The following is a 16,577-nucleotide window of genomic DNA, read 5'->3' as shown; positions in this document are numbered from 1 at the left end:
GATTTTCAATTAAAATACTGTAATTGATGGAAACTTGCCTTTAAATTGGTTCCTGGATGAAACCCTGATGGTTCTCACATTGTCTCTTTAAATTTACTCTCCTTTTCACACTTGCATTAAAACACACAGCCACCACCATTCACAGTGATACTGCCCGGCAGTCTCATAATTACAGTCTACACAGCTACCTTGACAGCCACACAAAATGATGTAAATAAAAATTGTTTTCCTGTTTAAGAAGTTCAATTGAGAATTATTTGAAATTGTGGGGGTTGATACAAAATACTGTTGACCCAAAAATGTGTTGATATGAGACATTCACATTTAAAAAATCCATGTCGCAACAAAAGCAAGAAGGTGCCCATGTTATTTGACCAACTTGCCAGATTAATTTAAATATACACAATACACAATACAATTTATTTGTCACTTGAACCTCATAGAGGTTGTTGGAGCCCCCCGGCGTGCGCTAGAAAAGTGCCGCAGCCATTTAAGCCACGCCGGGCGATGATGTAAGGCCCCGCTCCAGGTCATCCTCGACCCCCGCTACTCGGGCGGAATAATTTGCCGTTGCGGAAGCCCCGAAAAGCGGTCTCCCAGCAGGGACCCGCAGGCTCCGATATTACTGTCTGCCAGGCCTGCGGTTGGAGCCTCCGAATCTCCGGGGCTCGGGTCACAGCAGCGCATGGGTACATATGTAGGTATGTATGCATTAGTTTTGCTCCTAATTCCCTTTTCAAAATCATTAATATATATGGTAAACAGTTGCAGCCCCAACACCAAGCCTTGTGGCAAAAAAATCCAGAAGATTAGTCAAACATGATTTTCCTTTCATAAATCCATGTTGACTTGGACAGATCCTTTTACTGCTATCCAAATGCCCCATTATTGCATCTTTAATAATTGACTCCAGCATCTTTCACACCACCAAAGTCGGGCTAACTGGTCTGTAATTTTCCGTTTTCTCTCACGCTCCTTTCTTGAAAAGTGGGATAGCATTAACTATCCTCCAATCCACAGGAGCTGATCGTAAATCTATTGATCGTTGGAAAATGATAATATATATAAATATATATGTATGTGTATATATGCATGTATGTGTATATATGCATGTATATGTGTGTATATACGTATGTGTATATATATATATATGTTTATATATGTGTATATATGTATGCATATAAATGTATCAATATGTATGTGCATTTGTGTATGTGTGTATATATGTGTGTGTATAAATATATATATATGGATATATTTATTATTACTATATAATTATATATATAATTGCCTTTATGGTTTATGTATATCATCTTACAAGACAAATAAATTAATAGTGATGATTTAAATCAAAGTTGCTTCTGATACATGAGAATAAACTATTATCTCTAACTTGCCTCTCACACACAGACACACATTCATATAAATATATTAAATATATATACGTTAAATTTAATTTTTTGCAGTGTGTGTTAAAGCAATACAATGCAAGGGAAACTACACAAAGGAGGGGGCTGTTCCCGCTACAAGATACTTGAGGATCTTTGCTTTGGATCAAAGATTATAGCGGAGCTCTATAATCTTTGCTTTGAATCACAGCGGGTGGAATACCGGAAGTCGAGTGTCGCTGTAACAAATGGCGGCCGTGACGTTCCGTTGCGTACTACACGTCAGCCCATTGAATTTCGAAGGAGTGGTCTATCTTGTCCCTCTACGATCTTTGGTTCTGGGTATCATGTTATAAGAAAGGTGTTGTCAACACAAAGAAGATTTATGAAGGTGTTGCCAGGACTTGAGGGTCTGAGCTATAGGGAGAGGTTGAGTAGGCTGGGACTCTATTCCTTGGAGTGCAGGAGGATTGGTGATATTATAGAGGTGTATAAAAACATGCGAGGAATAGATGGGGTAGATGCACAGAGTCTTGCCCAGAGTAGAGTAATCGAGGACCAGAGGACATATGTTTAAGGTGGGGGGGAAATGATTTAACAGGAATCTGAGGGGTTACTTTTTCACACAAAGGGTGGTGGGTGTATGGAGCGAGCTGCCAGAGGAGATAGTTGAGGCTGGGACTTACGTAATGTTTAAGAAAGAATTAGACAGGTACATGGATAGGACAGGTTTGAAGGGATATGGAGAACATAGACAGGTAACCTTTTGGGTCGGGACCTTTCTTCAGATCCAAACCCAAAACATTGCCTCCCCATGTTTTCCAAGGATGCTGCAAGACCCACTGATTAACCCCAGCACTTTGTGTCTTTCTTTGTTAACCAGCATCTGCAGTTCCTTGTTTCTACAAATTACATGCTCATTTAGCTCCATCATGTGGTCAGTCACATTAAGGGGATAAGGGACTGATGTTTGACAAAATGCGATCTTGCTTCCAACTCAGGCCCATACGAAACTTTTCAAAGAGGGAGGTGGCATGACAGGTTTACTAACATTTTATGTGAAATCAGTGCACGCAGCGCACATCACAAGAGCAAAGCCCGAAGTCCCTTGCGGCCGGGCCCAGGGCCCGCTTAAGGACCCTGGAAACTCTGGGGTTTTAGATGCTTTCTGGTGCATTCTGAGCCTTAATTTGGAGCATTTGTGCACCAAATGTATGACCAATATTTAATAAGTAAATTTGGTTTAGTCAAGAGTGATGAGTGGGTGGAATGGGATGATTGGGATCATTGTTGTATACATTTTTTTAAATCAAGAATTGAAGTTGTCCTTGTTTTAATAATCAAGTTGTACTGTTGTAAAATGTTATAAAGGAGCATGCAAAAACTGCAAATAAAATGCTGTAAGTTTTTGCAGTAACTAAAACCTTTTTTTTAGAGTGGCAAACATTAACGTTGCTTCTCTTTCCCACAGCTGCTGCCTCACCTAATGAGTATACCCTAGGATTTTCTGTTTACAATTGCAATTTTAAGTTTATATGGGGCTGCGGGCGGCGCCGTTTGTAGCTCCGACCCCATCAACTCGACCCCTGGCTGCGAGGCGCTCCAAATCCAGCGCCGCCTGCAGCCCCAGCTCCGCAAATGTTGGGAGTCGGCGGCGTCGCAGCGCTGGGATACCAGCGGGGAGCGGGCAATGCCTTACCGGGTCGCTGTGCGGTAAGCTCCAGGGCGCTGAGGCCGCCTTCTCCCAACATTCGCGGAGCTGGGGCTGCGGGCGTCCGACCGCGGGCGGCGCTGGATTTGGAGCGCCTCGCAGCCAGGGGTCGAGTTGCCGGGGTCGGAGCTACAACCGGCGCCGCCCGCGGCCGGACGGAGCCCCCAGCTCCGCGATGTTGGGAGTCGCCGACCAGGTAGGGGACTAAGAATTAAAGTTTCCCCCTTCACCCACCCACCCCACCACCACCACATAAAATCCCTCCAAACTAACTGACTAACATTTATGCAATGATTTACAATGATTCCCCGGTCTCCGGGGAGGAGGCAGTCGCTCCAGACTTTTCAAGCCGCCCGCGCTACCTACCTAATCTACGCTAAAAATCTTCCATTCGGAAATCCGAAAATGTCCGAAATCCGACAAGTGTCTGGTCCCAAGGCTTTCGGATAAAAGGTTGTGCACCTGTAGAGGGTATTCTGAGGGGTAAGATATACAGGCATTGAGACGAATAAGGGTTGATTAGGGATAGTCAACATGGTTTTGTACGTGGGAAGTCGTGTCTCACAAATCTGATTGAGTTTTTTGAAGATGTGACCAAAAAGGTTGATGAAAGCAGAGCTGTAGATGTTGTGTGCATGGACTTCAGCAAAGCATTTGACAAGGTTCTGCATGGCAGGCTGATCTGAAAGGCTAGATTGCATGGGATCCAAGGAGAGATAGCTGAATGGATAGAACATTGGCTTCCTGAAAGGAAGCAGAGGGTGATGGTGGAAGGTTGCATCTTGGACTGGAGGCCTGTGACTAGTGGTGTGCCTCAGTGTTCGGTGCTGGGCCCGTTACTGTTTGTCATCTACATCAATGGTTTGGAAGAGAACAAACTGGGCAAGAGTAGCAAGTTTGCAAATTATACAAAAGTGGGCTGTTTTGCAGATAGTGAAGATGGTTGTGAAAGATTGCAGCAGGATCTGGGTCGCTTGGCCTGGTGTGCGGAGGAATGGTTGATGGAATTTAATACAGTGAAATGTGAGGTGTTGCATTTTAGGAAGTCTAACCTAGGCAGGACCTACACATTGTCTTGGGGCTCTGGGGAGTGTTGTAGAGCAGAGAGATCCAGGAGTGCAGATGCATGGTTGCTTGAAGGTGCAGTCGCAGATAGATAGGGTGGTCAAAAAGGCTTATGGCACATTCGCCATCAATCAGAGTATTGAGTATAGAAGTTGGGAGGTTGTTGCAGTTGTATAAGACGTTGGTAAGGCCGCATTTAGAGTATTGTGTTCAGTTCTGGGTATCATGTTATAAGAAAGGTGTTGTCAACACAAAGAAGATTTATGAAGGTGTTGCCAGGACTTGAGGGTCTGAGCTATAGGGAGAGGTTGAGTAGGCTGGGACTCTATTCCTTGGAGTGCAGGAGGATTGGTGATATTATAGAGGTGTATAAAAACATGCGAGGAATAGATGGGGTAGATGCACAGAGTCTTGCCCAGAGTAGAGTAATCGAGGACCAGAGGACATATGTTTAAGGTGGGGGGGAAATGATTTAACAGGAATCTGAGGGGTTACTTTTTCACACAAAGGGTGGTGGGTGTATGGAACGAGCTGCCAGAGGAGATAGTTGAGGCTGGAACTTACGTAATGTTTAAGAAAGAGTTAGACAGGTACATGGATAGGACAGGTTTGGAGGGATATGGAGAACATAGACAGGTAACTTTTTGGGTCGGGACCTTTCTTCAGATCCAAACCCAAAACATTGCCTCCCCATGTTTTCCAAGGATGCTGCAAGACCCACTGATTAACCCCAGCACTTTGTGTCTTTCTTTGTTAACCAGCATCTGCAGTTCCTTGTTTCTACAAATTACATGCTCATTTAGCTCCATCATGTGGTCAGTCACATTAAGGGGATAAGGGACTGATGTTTGACAAAATGCGATCTTGCTTCCAACTCAGGCCCATACGAAACTTTTCAAAGAGGGAGGTGGCATGACAGGTTTACAAACATTTTATGTGAAATCAGTGCACGCAGCGCATATCACAAGAGCGAAGCCCGAAGTCCCTTGCGGCCGGGCCCAGGGCCCGCTTAAGGACCCTGGAAGCTCTGGGGTTTTAGATGCTTTCTGGTGCATTCTGAGCCTTAATTTGGAGCATTTGTGCACCAAATGTATGACCAATATTTAAGAAGTAATTTTGGTTTAGTCAAGAGTGATGAGTGGGTGGAATGGGATGATTGGGGTCATTGTTGTATACATTTTTTTAAATCAAGAATTGAAGTTGTCCTTGTTTTAATAATCAAGTTGTACTGTTGTAAAATGTTATAAAGGAGCATGCAAAAACTGCAAATAAAATACTGTAAGTTTTTGCAGTAATTAAAACCTTTTTTTAGAGTGGCAAACATTAACGTTGCTTCTCTTTCCCACAGCTGCTGCCTCACCTAATGAGTATACCCTAGGATTTTCTGTTTACAATTGCAATTTTAAGTTTATATGAGGCATCAACTGCTGTGAAATAATTACCTTGACTTCTCGGGTTGAATAGGCCTAAACATAACAGACAAAAATAGCAAAATGCACAAAACTTCAAGGGATAGACACAAAATGCTGGAGTAACTCATCAGGTTGGGTAGCATCGCTAGAGAAAAATAGGTGACGTTTTGAGTCAGAGCCCTTCTTTAGACTGTACGGAGAGGTGCAATACATCATCCTCCAACATTATCTGCACCTCCAATGGGATTTCACTAGAAGTCACATCTTTCCATTTCCACCCCTTTCCGCAGAGACCATTCCCGCAGTAATTCCCTGGTTCACTGGTATCCTTTTCTTCAGAGATGTTGCCCGACCCACTCCAGCACTCTATGCATATCTTTGGTATAAACCAGCATTTGCAGATCCATGGTTCTAAAGCTTCATTCAAGGGATGACAGGTCCATCACCTGGCGGCTCAGCATTGAGATGAGAATAGGTGATTTGGAGTGGGATATTTGTTATACTGATTGTGTTGGGAAGGGTGATTATAGGGTGATGGGTTGTATATATGACTAAGAGATACTGTATAGTATAGTGGGGGGGGGGGCGCTTTCTGTTGCACTAGTTTGTACTATTTTTTATTTGTTGATCACACACACCCTCCACCTCACACAGATACTCACACACACTCTCTCTCTCTCTCTCTCTCTCTCACACACACACACACACTGCAAAACTAATGTTTAAAGCCTCCTGTAGCTGGTGCTGAAGCAAAAACATGCTTTAAATAACATCCAACAAACACACTCACCATAGCCAGAGCAGTCAGCTCTCTTGAATTATTCACCGGCGCCTGCACTCGGCGCCATCCTGACGTCACCCTCTCACTTCTTGCCTCAAACTGGAAATGAGGCACTCAGCGCCAGCATGCCGCTAACCAGAAATGACGTCATCGGCACCATCTTGCAACTAAGCGAAAATCACAGAATGAGCTCCAATTTTGAAATTAAACTCAGTCCTGATCTAATAAAATGTTTATTCATGCTTCATCGATCTGAAAGCTGTTGCAAGCAAGCCCTTTAAAATCCAAGCCAATTGGACAAAAACACTTTGCAAGCCAACAAAACACGTTTGCTGAAAGCCTTTTAAAAAGTCAACCCAATTGGGCAAGAACACTTTGCAAGCCACCAAAACACATTTGCTGAAAGCCCTTTAAAAAGCCAACCCAAGTGGGCAAACACTTTGCAAACAACAAACACATTTGCTGAAAACCACATCCCGGGGACTCACCGTGGAGTAGACGTGTGTTCAGTGTTATTCGCAGCTCAGATAGCCATGACCCTCTCGCTTCCTCCGTCTGGCAGAGACTGAGTGAGGCATGACACTTCTGGGTTTTATAGTCCCTCCCCCCTGCCGCCGGCGGGGGCAGCAGAGAGAATGGCTAAAATTTAAAAAACATGAATATCGCTTTGATTTTTTATCGATGGGAAAAATCCTCCAGTCCAGTCTGGCGGAGGGGGGCTCTGAGCGAGGTGGCCAAAAACGACGGCCGTAAGTGGCGGCGTTCTCTCGGAAATCACATCACAGTAAGTCAAAAGCAGTCAAGGTCTTACTTTTAGTAATATAGATTATAAGCAGTTGAATAAGGGGTGGAAATTAATAAGCTTTGGCTTCTTCCTGCTCCTTTTCGGACACATACGATTTCATTTATTTATAAATATTGTTTATGACACTTTATAAATATTCTTGTCTTGTTTTTTGTATGCTGTTTCACACTTGCTTTTTATTCTTTTATTCTGTTCGAAATAAAGAATTAAATAAATAAATAAATAGTCAATTATCATGCTCTAAAAAGTTGCCTGCCGTATTTCACCTTAAACTTTACCACCGTAACAATATTATGCTAATGAGTTTAGTTTATTGTCACGTGTACCGAGGTGTAGTGAAAAGCTTTTGTTGCGTGCTAACCTGCTATAATCTACAATAATAGGTCCCACTATCAATATTATGAGGTGATTATTTTCCTCCCATATTAGTGTAACTATCTCCACAGCACCGTACTCCCTCAAATATAAGAGAAAGTAGTCTTCTCAATATATCTAATATTTCAAATAATGTTTCTCACACATTTTGTGTTTCCGTCTCATCATCTGCTTTCTGCATATTTGCTGTCAGTTTTCATGAACAGTTTCCCTGCACAAGGAACACCTGTGAACTACTTTCTCTGAATGTGATTGTGTTGCTGGCTTATGACAAACCATTCCCACAGATGAAGCTTATCATTTTTATTTACCAAAGGCTTAATTCCAGCTACGTATTTGGTGTAGTGGCAGTTCATTATATCGTTCAAGGTATTTTTCCTCTAGCCACTATGATTAAAGACAGGGGTAAGGAGATGGTTTTGTTAGGCATGCGAGCTCTCCACGAGACATTCAAAGCCGTCCAAAGATAAACCTTCAAAACAGTCTCTTAATTAATAGTTTCTTTATTGTCAAAGTAAAAACAGTAAGATATTCATCCAAACTCCTTCTTGTTTAAGTACATTTTGATCTTACTCGTAGTCAAACTCGTGCATGGTCAAAAGCTGTGCCTTTCCATGCTTCTTAAAAACTAAAACTAAAAATCACTGGCGCGTCTGCCTGAAAATCCCAGCCACAAACACGCCTCCGACCACGTAATACATCCCACCAACATAATTACAGGCAGATAAAATTTAAAGGTAACTGATTATAGTTAAAGCACAATGAGTTAAGCTGAATGGCTATTACATACCGGCCCCTAATTGTTCTGAATATATAATGAGGCAATTACAAAAATACATCAAAAAAGTCTTGTGCAGATGTGGCGCCGACGGACGAGAGGCCGAAGCAAAGAAGTCGAAGCCTAAGAACCGATTGGAAGCGAGACCAAAACGCCAATAAACCGAAAGATTACGAAGATGAAACGCCTACTAACCAAAAGGATGGGACGCCTAAAAGCCAACGAACTGAAAAGCTGCATTGCCTAAAAGCAAACTAAAGGGCCTGTCCCACGAGCATGCGAGAGAAGCGTTTCAGGTAGAGACCTTTCAGACACACTCTGAAGAACGGTCTCGGCATGAAACGTCACCCATTCCTTCTCTCCAGAGATGCTGCCTGTTTTGCGCGTGGGAGCGTTCCGCAAGGACCGAGACGGTAATAAATAAACGTCTGTCCCCGCCGTGGGGGTGAATCACCTTGGTGTGGGGGTTGGGGTCCGATGGCAGTGCATCGCGGTCAGTGTTTGTGGGACGTTCCTGCGGGTGGAGACGGAGGAGAGAGAAGGGGGAGAAAAGGGGAGAGAGAGAAGGGAGAGAGGGGGGAGAGAGAGAAGGGGAAGAGAGAGAAGGGAGAGACAGAGAGAAGGGGGGGAGAGAGAAGGGAGAGATAAGGGAGAGAGAGAAGGGGGGAGAGAGAGAGAGGGAGAGAGAGAGAGGGGGAGAGGAGTTGGAGAGAGAAGAGTAGAGAGAGACGAGGGGAGAGAGAGGAGAGAGAGAAGGGAGAGAGAGAATGGGAGAGAGAGAGAGAAGAGGGAGCGTGGGGTTCATTTTCCCACACAAGCCATAGGTGACTGGGCAATCTGAACCCAAGCAACAAGTTGAAAGCGGCCGAAGGTGCGCATCTCTCGGGACATCCCCCACTCTCCCACGGCCACCCTCCGCGGGCTGCGGGTCGGGTGGAGCGGAGGTTTGGGACAATGTTCATGCCTTGACAGTGATGTGATGGACGCGGGGGTCTGGACCAATTGCTGACAAGTCACGCCCCCCGGCAACCTCATGTCCGTTGTTGGACTTTTCTGTTGAGCGGCAGTCGGTCCTTTGGCTTGTGGGCGACGCCGCCTTTCGGGTAGGTGGCGTTTCGACAGAGCGGCCATTCGGTAAGTTTTCTTTTAGGCGACGCAGCTTTTCGGTTCGTTGGCTTTTAGGCATCCCGTCCTTTCGGTTAGTAGGCGTTTCGCCTTCGGACTCTTTCTGATTGTTGGCGTTGCGGCCTCGTTTCCATTCCATTCCATTTGGCTTCGCCTTCTTTGCTTCGGCTTCTTGTCTGTCGGCGCCACGTCTGGGTACCAAAAAAGTAGCCATAAAGGCTTAACATATATCAAAAACAAAAAATAGCATGCATTATATATTCGCATTCAGACTTCCTCAGTGATTCTTCCATCTTCACCTTCGCCTTCTAGAAGCAAGCATAACTTGGTTATTGGTCTTATAAAAACATTGTTCTTAGTCTGAAGTCATACCGTGCGCACGAAACCCTTAACATCAAGCATGATCCCCTGTATATAGTCCAAAACACAAAAGTCCAAAGTTTTGACAGCATGAAACTTCTTCCTCCATGTCCGATCAACTCACGGATATGTCGTAACGATAATGTTGATATGTGAAAGTCCTTCGAGAGAATAATAGGATAAAACATTTTCCCAATAAATCAATGAAGTTTAGTTAAGGTTATTATTCCCATGTGTACCGAGGTACAGTGAAATGCTTTTGTTGTGTATCCAGTCAACGAAGAGGCATTACATAATTACAATCAAGCCGTCCACAGTGTAAAGATGAAGGGTAAAGGATAAAACATTTAGTGCAAGATAAAGTCCAATTAAAGATATGTATAAAAAGGAATCGCAGATGCTGGTTTGCTGAAGATAGAAACAAAATTCTGAAGTAACTCAGTGAGTCAGACAGCATCTCTGGAGAAAAGGAATAGGTGACATTTCGGGTCGAGACCCTTCATCAGACTGAGTCAGGAAGGGAGACTACCTCTCAAGACCGCAAGAAATTGCGACGAATTGTGGACGCAGCCCAGACCATCACATAAACCAACCTCCCTCTATTGACTCCAAGTATACATCACGTTGCCTCGGCAAGGCCAGCAGCATAATCAAAGACGAGTTGCACCTTGGCCACTCATTCTTCTCCATTCCCCACATCAGGGAAAAGGTATAGAAGTGTGAAAACGCACACCTCCAGATTCAGGGAATCCGCGCTGCGCGAGGAGAAGGAGGACGTCTTCGGGTATCCGCACCAGGTAGGCCCGCCCTATCGGGTGGCTAGGCCTTGAGCAGCGGCCGGCAGGGTAATGGATGGGCCCACTCTCTCTCTCCGCTCCCGAGGCCATCAGGTGGGAGTTCTTCGGGTATCGGCCCCAGGTAGGCCCGCTCTATCGGGTGGCTAGGTCTTGAGCAGCGGCCAGCAGGGTAATGGATGGGCCCGTTCTCTCTCCCTGCCGTCAGGCGGGAGTCGGTGATACTGGAGGTGGTGTCGATGATGCTGGGCACTGCTGACCCTGCAGGTGGGCCAGGGAGGAGTTTTGGCGGGCGCACCCTGGCAGCCTGCAATCATAGGGCAGGCCTGGGCAGGTGCTGCGGGAATTAGGTGGCCCCGACTACTGCACTGCTGACTGTTGCGTGGGCCAGGGACGTTGCCGTGCGATGCTGGCAGCCTGCATACAGCTAGCATTAATTACCGGGAATCAGGTGGGCCCGACTACAGAGCCCAAGAGGCATCTGGCTGGTGCCACCAGAGTTGATGAATCCATACATAGCATTAATTAACGTCATGGGAGAGAGGGCTGTCGGCTGCAGTCATCAGTTCACCACCAATTTGGAATCCAAAATATCTGTTCTTATAGAAACATAGAAAATAGGTGCAGGAGTAGGCCATTCGGCCATTCGAGCCTGCACCGCCATTCAATATGATCATGGCTGATCATCCAACTCAGTATCCTGTACCTGCCTTCCCTCCATACCCCCTTATCCCTTTAGCCACAAGGGCCACATCTAATTCCCTCTTAAATATAGCCAATGAACTGGCCTCAACTTCCTTCTGTGGCAGAGAATTTCAGAGATTCACCACTCTCTGTGTGAAAAATGTTTTCCTCATCTCGGTCCTAAAAGATTTCCCCCTTATCCTTAAACCGTGACCCCTTGTTCTGGACTTCCCCAACATCGGGAACAATCTTCCAGCATCTAGCCTGTCCAACCCCTTAAGAATTTTGTAAGTTTCTATAAGATCCCCCCTCAATCTTCAAAATTTTAGTGAGTACAAGCCGAGTCTATCCAGTCTTATATACTAGGGCACTCCCCCATACATCCCGTGACTCCTTCCCATGGCTGCCGAGGATTCGCATAGCAAGAGTGGCTGAACCACTAGGTGCCCCCACAGGATTACCTTTACTGCCATAGATGATGCATTGCTAAATACAATAGTTAAACTTTCAGCATTAAACATTTACTAGTTACCTTATCAAATTTGTGTCCGGAATTGACTTTCCAAGAGCTCCATTTGGGGATCCAGTTTTTTAGAGAATTGCTTGTATTTCGTACGCAATACCCACCAACATACTAGAGAAAGGGAATAATTTGATCAACTGTGAATCAAAGGAAACTAAGTTCCAAGTAAATAACATTAACCACTGCAGGAGCAACATTTCCAAAACCAGAAGTCTCAAACAGATTTCTAGTCAAAGTTTGTGAAATGTGACCCAAAAAATAATATATACTAAATAATAATGCAGAATTAAGCTTGTGAAAACCACACTGCATCATCAAATTAAAATGCTCCAATATCTTTAAAAGCATTTCCTTAAATATTTCTAATACTGCTGACTTTTTGATGATTTTCCATACATGGAAAACAAAACCTGCAGATTGTTAAACTTTCAAACAAAACCAAATGCTGGATGAATTCTTTATCGCAGAGATAGATAGATTATTGACTTGTACAGGTGTCAGGGGTTATGGAGAGAATGCAGGAGAATGGGTTAGGAGGGAGAGATAGACCAGCCAGAGATTGAATGGCGGAGTACACTTGACTACTGCTCCTATCGCTTATGACCGTGTTAATTCAGCCAATCAAGCAGCACCTCTGGAAAGAGAAGGCAACATTGTTGTTAGGTTCAAAATTATTCATCAGACCAGAAACATTAACAGTTTTTCTTCCCGTAGATAATGCTTGACTGGCTGAGTTCTTTCAGCATTTAGGTTTTCTGTTTCCCCATATACTGAATCTTGCTACAGCTAGACACAAAAAGCTGGAGTAACTTAGCAGGTCAGACAGCAGTGAATGGGTGACGTTTCGTGTCGAGACCTTTCTTCAGACTGAGAGTCAGGGGAAAGAGAAACGAGAAATATAGACAATGATATAGAAAGATATAGAACAAATGAATGAAAGATATGCAAAAAAGTACCAATGATAAAGGAGCCAGGCCATTGTTAGCTGTGGGCTGGGTGAAGACGTTATAGACAATGAGATTCTACAAGACAACTTTGAAACTAGTAAAATGCCGAGGGTGGGGGAGGGACGGAGAGAGGGAAAGCAAGGGTTACTTGAGGGTAGAGAAATCAATATTTCATACTGCTGGGTTGTAAGCTGCTGAAGATGCACAGATGATTAGGTCACCCACAGTCATTCTAAATTTAATCCAATTTTGACCAACTGCAATAACACACATTTAGCCTGTAATTAATTCTTGATGCCTTAATTACACAACCACTGTGCGTCTAGGAACTCTATTCATCCATCCATCCATCCATCCATTTCTCTCTGTTCATTCAATCTTCATCCATTAAACTATGAATCCATCAGTTCAGATTTGTTCCATCATTCCCTTTCTGCTATCCACACATCTCTACGTGGATCCACCCCACATCCCTCCCTCATTCCCATTATTCCAACTCTGGCCAAAGCAAGTGGCAGGCAAGACAAGACTGGGAGAGCACTAACAGAGATCAGTTATTTTATCGAATAATATTTAACATTGTATATTAAATACTTACTGACAATGAAAATCACCAGAATAACAAGGCTCACAAGTAATAGAATTAAATTGGATTTGTTGATAGATGGAACCATTAGATTCCTAATGCATTGTCCAATTCTCACCTAAGTAGAAAACATAACTTTAACACTTTTGAAGCAACAAGATCCAAGTCACTAAGAGTTAATAACTGTAAATGATCAAGATTTTAAATCAACAATTTCAATATTCCACTTTGCATGATAGGGTCTGAAGAAGAGTCTCGACCCGAAACATCACCTATTCCTTTTCTCAAGATATGGTGCCTGACCCGCTGAGTTATTCCAGCATTTTGTGTCTATGTTTGGTGTAAATTCTTCCTCAGAATTATAAATGGTCTATCTCTGGCCTTCTCAGTTGTGAATGGCGCAGTATGTTTTCCCTGTTGCAGGATTTTAAGGCATTTGGAAAGTTGCAGGGATTTATTCTGAAATGTGAATGGTGAAAAACTCATTCCCACATCTTAAACCAAGGGTTGAAATAGTGTTGATTTTTTGGCTGTGGTGTATAATGCATTCTCAGGATAGGGAATTGCAAGATTCTACTCCAGAACGTGTATCAATTCATAATATTTACCAAGCTCAAGAATGACATAACGTATTCATCCATTAGTTCTCAATTCTTGTTTTCCCTCTAATAAAAGCAATCCTAACGCAAACGTCATAAAAGTCCTACATGGCCGAGTGGTAGAGTTGCTGCCTTACAGCTCCAGAGACTCATGTTCGATCCTGACCAGGTCTGCTGTCTGTACAGAGTTTGTACATTCTCCCTGTGACCTGCATGGGTTCTCTCCGGGTGCTCTGGTTTCCTCCCACACTCCAAAGACGTACAAGTTTATAGGTTAATTGGCTTCGGTAAAAATTGTAAATTGTTCCTAGTGTGTGTGTGAAAGTATTAATGAACGGGGATCGCTGGTCAGCATGGACTCGGTGGGCTGAAGAACCTGTTTCTGTGTTGTATCTCTAAACTAAACTAAACCATCGGGTGGCGCCATCGCATGTGGCAATCTTGCCAGCAGCTGTCCATCCCTTCACCCTTTTTGTTATTTTAAGTGCGTCTAAAAGTATGTTTTTAAAGTTTTCCTAGTCTTTTTTATATGGGGGGGGGGGGGGGTGGGGAATAGGGGGAAACCATTTCCCAGTCACTTCCTGGTTTGAGATACGTCTTTTCTCCAAGGCGCAACTTCGCCCCTCCCTCGTGGCCTACCATCTGGATTGGCGCGGCCTTTCTTGCCAGAGCTTCAGTGCGGGACGATGCCTTACCGGGGATTGCCGTGTTGGAGCTCTGGAGTGTTGGGCCTGCTGAGTTGAACACCGCGGATCTGTGGTTTGCGGAGCTTCTAGCCACGGGCGGCGCTGACTTTAACATCGCGGAGTCATGGGATCTTTTGCCGAGGGTCGCCAGCGTTGAATCTCCCCCCCCCCCAGGCGATGTTAAGAACAGTCCCGCGGCTCAAACACCGCGACCCGGGGTGGTTGAAGCTGCCGCCCACCAGTCCTGCCCTCCTCCAGTTCGGCCAGTGGACTTAGGGAGCCGCGGTCACCGGTCGAAAGTGGCCGATTTGGAAACTCCAAACCGCTGAGAGCGTTCTTTCATTCCGACGCCGGAGCTCCGATCATCCCGTCGAGAGGGCCTGTACATCGGGTTGCCCATAGCGGCGACTGCGGAGGGTTCAAAGGCCCCGACCACGGGTGAACAAGAGGAAGATGACTGAACTTTATTGCCTTCCTTCGCAGTGGGGAACGTTGATTCTGCTGTGGGGGGACGTTCATGTTAAATTCTATCGTGTATTGTGTTGTATTCTATCGTGTAGCCTATTTGTAGAGCTGTGTAATCTTTCTTTAATGCCTTGAGAAACTCTTCTTTTCAAGTTCCTTATGAAAGTTAACACCCATTCTTCTACCATTGCAACCAGAACTAATTGTATTAAAACATTCTCAACCCCTGACAAGTTTAGTTTAGTTTAGTTTAGAGAAACAGACCCTTCGGCCCGCCGTGTCGACCACCAATACTAACACTATCCTGCACACACTAGGGACAATTTCTTTTCACCATTTTACAAAGCCAATTAACCTACAAACCCACACCTCTTTGGAGAGTGGCAAGAAACTGGAGATCCCAGAGAAAACTCACACAGGTCAAGGGGAGAATATATAAACTCCGTACAGACAGCACCCATTGTCAGAATCGAACCCGGATCTCTGGCGCTGTAAGGCAGGAACTCTACCGCTATACTACCATGCCACCCCAAGCCTTGGTTCTGTTTGCAGTTACCTTAAGTCTGTATCCTTTGCATACTGAACTTTGTGGCAGTGGAAGCAGTTTATTTTAATCTATTCTGTAAAACTTCATGTAATTATGAACATCCGTATAAATTTATTTTTCTTTCAAAAGAAAACCCCAGTTTTGTTAGTCTCTCTATCCCCAGTCATGGTTATATTCGAGTAAATATCCTCTCCAAAGGCTTTCAACCTTATGAGGGTGAGGGGAAGATCTTATAGAGGTGTATAAAATAGTAAGATTAAACGAGAACTTACCAGTTTGAAGTTTGATCTTTATTTTATGAGAAGTTACGTCGAGGGATTACGTGAAGACCCCGCCAGCACGCATGCGTGGCATTCTTCAAAGCAGCGGTTGAAATCACAGACAACAGTAGATGAAATAAACATAGTAAGATAAGAAGAACTAGAATATCAGTTGACCTTTATGATTGAGGGTGGGCGCGGAGGGCACGTAATCCCTCGACGTAACTCCTCATGAAATAAAGATCAAACTTCAAACTGGTAAGTTCTCGTTTAATCTTACTATTTTACTTCGGAGTCACGCGAGTGACTACGTGAAGATTTTAAAGATTTGTGATTTTATGCCGTGGAACGAGTCCATGCTTCACTCACTGCCTTAGTTGACCAGGGGAGGAAGTATGTTATCGTATTCAGACATGAATAATGACAATAGTAACCTCCCTCACCCGGGAGGAACTATGAACAGAACTTATCATAGAGTTCGTAAATACCCCCGATCTGGCAATGGGTTAGTACTAAATGTGTGGAAAATTGCTAGATTGACCATCCTGCAACCGCTGGGATGTAGTCCCGCTAACTTCCATAACCCTGCTGCTGAGGTTGTTGCAGCCTTGGTGGAGTAACTTGAAATGTCAGTATTTACTCCTGTATAAGCCAGACCCATAACCACCTGAAGATGGTCTGTAGTG

General features: G+C 44.3%; 1 protein-coding gene across 1 annotated transcript in view; it reads right to left on the bottom strand.

The window, feature by feature from the left end:
• Positions 1-8,034: 8,034 nt before the first annotated feature.
• The window catches only part of LOC129702532 (plexin-C1-like), a 28,675-nt gene continuing 20,132 nt past the window's right edge, over positions 8,035-16,577 (bottom strand). The window contains exons 8-10 of the mRNA XM_055644278.1: positions 13,347-13,452; positions 11,811-11,912; positions 8,035-9,748 (exon numbers count right to left, since the gene is read on the bottom strand). Of these exons, the coding sequence (XP_055500253.1) occupies positions 11,815-11,912; positions 13,347-13,452 (204 nt within the window). The 3' untranslated portion in view covers positions 8,035-9,748; positions 11,811-11,814. The remainder of the gene's footprint in view (positions 9,749-11,810; positions 11,913-13,346; positions 13,453-16,577) is intronic.

This window comes from Leucoraja erinacea, chromosome 13, assembly GCF_028641065.1.
Source record: "Leucoraja erinacea ecotype New England chromosome 13, Leri_hhj_1, whole genome shotgun sequence".
In the NCBI taxonomy this organism is placed as follows: domain Eukaryota; kingdom Metazoa; phylum Chordata; class Chondrichthyes; order Rajiformes; family Rajidae; genus Leucoraja; species Leucoraja erinaceus.
This window is presented reverse-complemented; position numbering and strand designations above follow the sequence as displayed.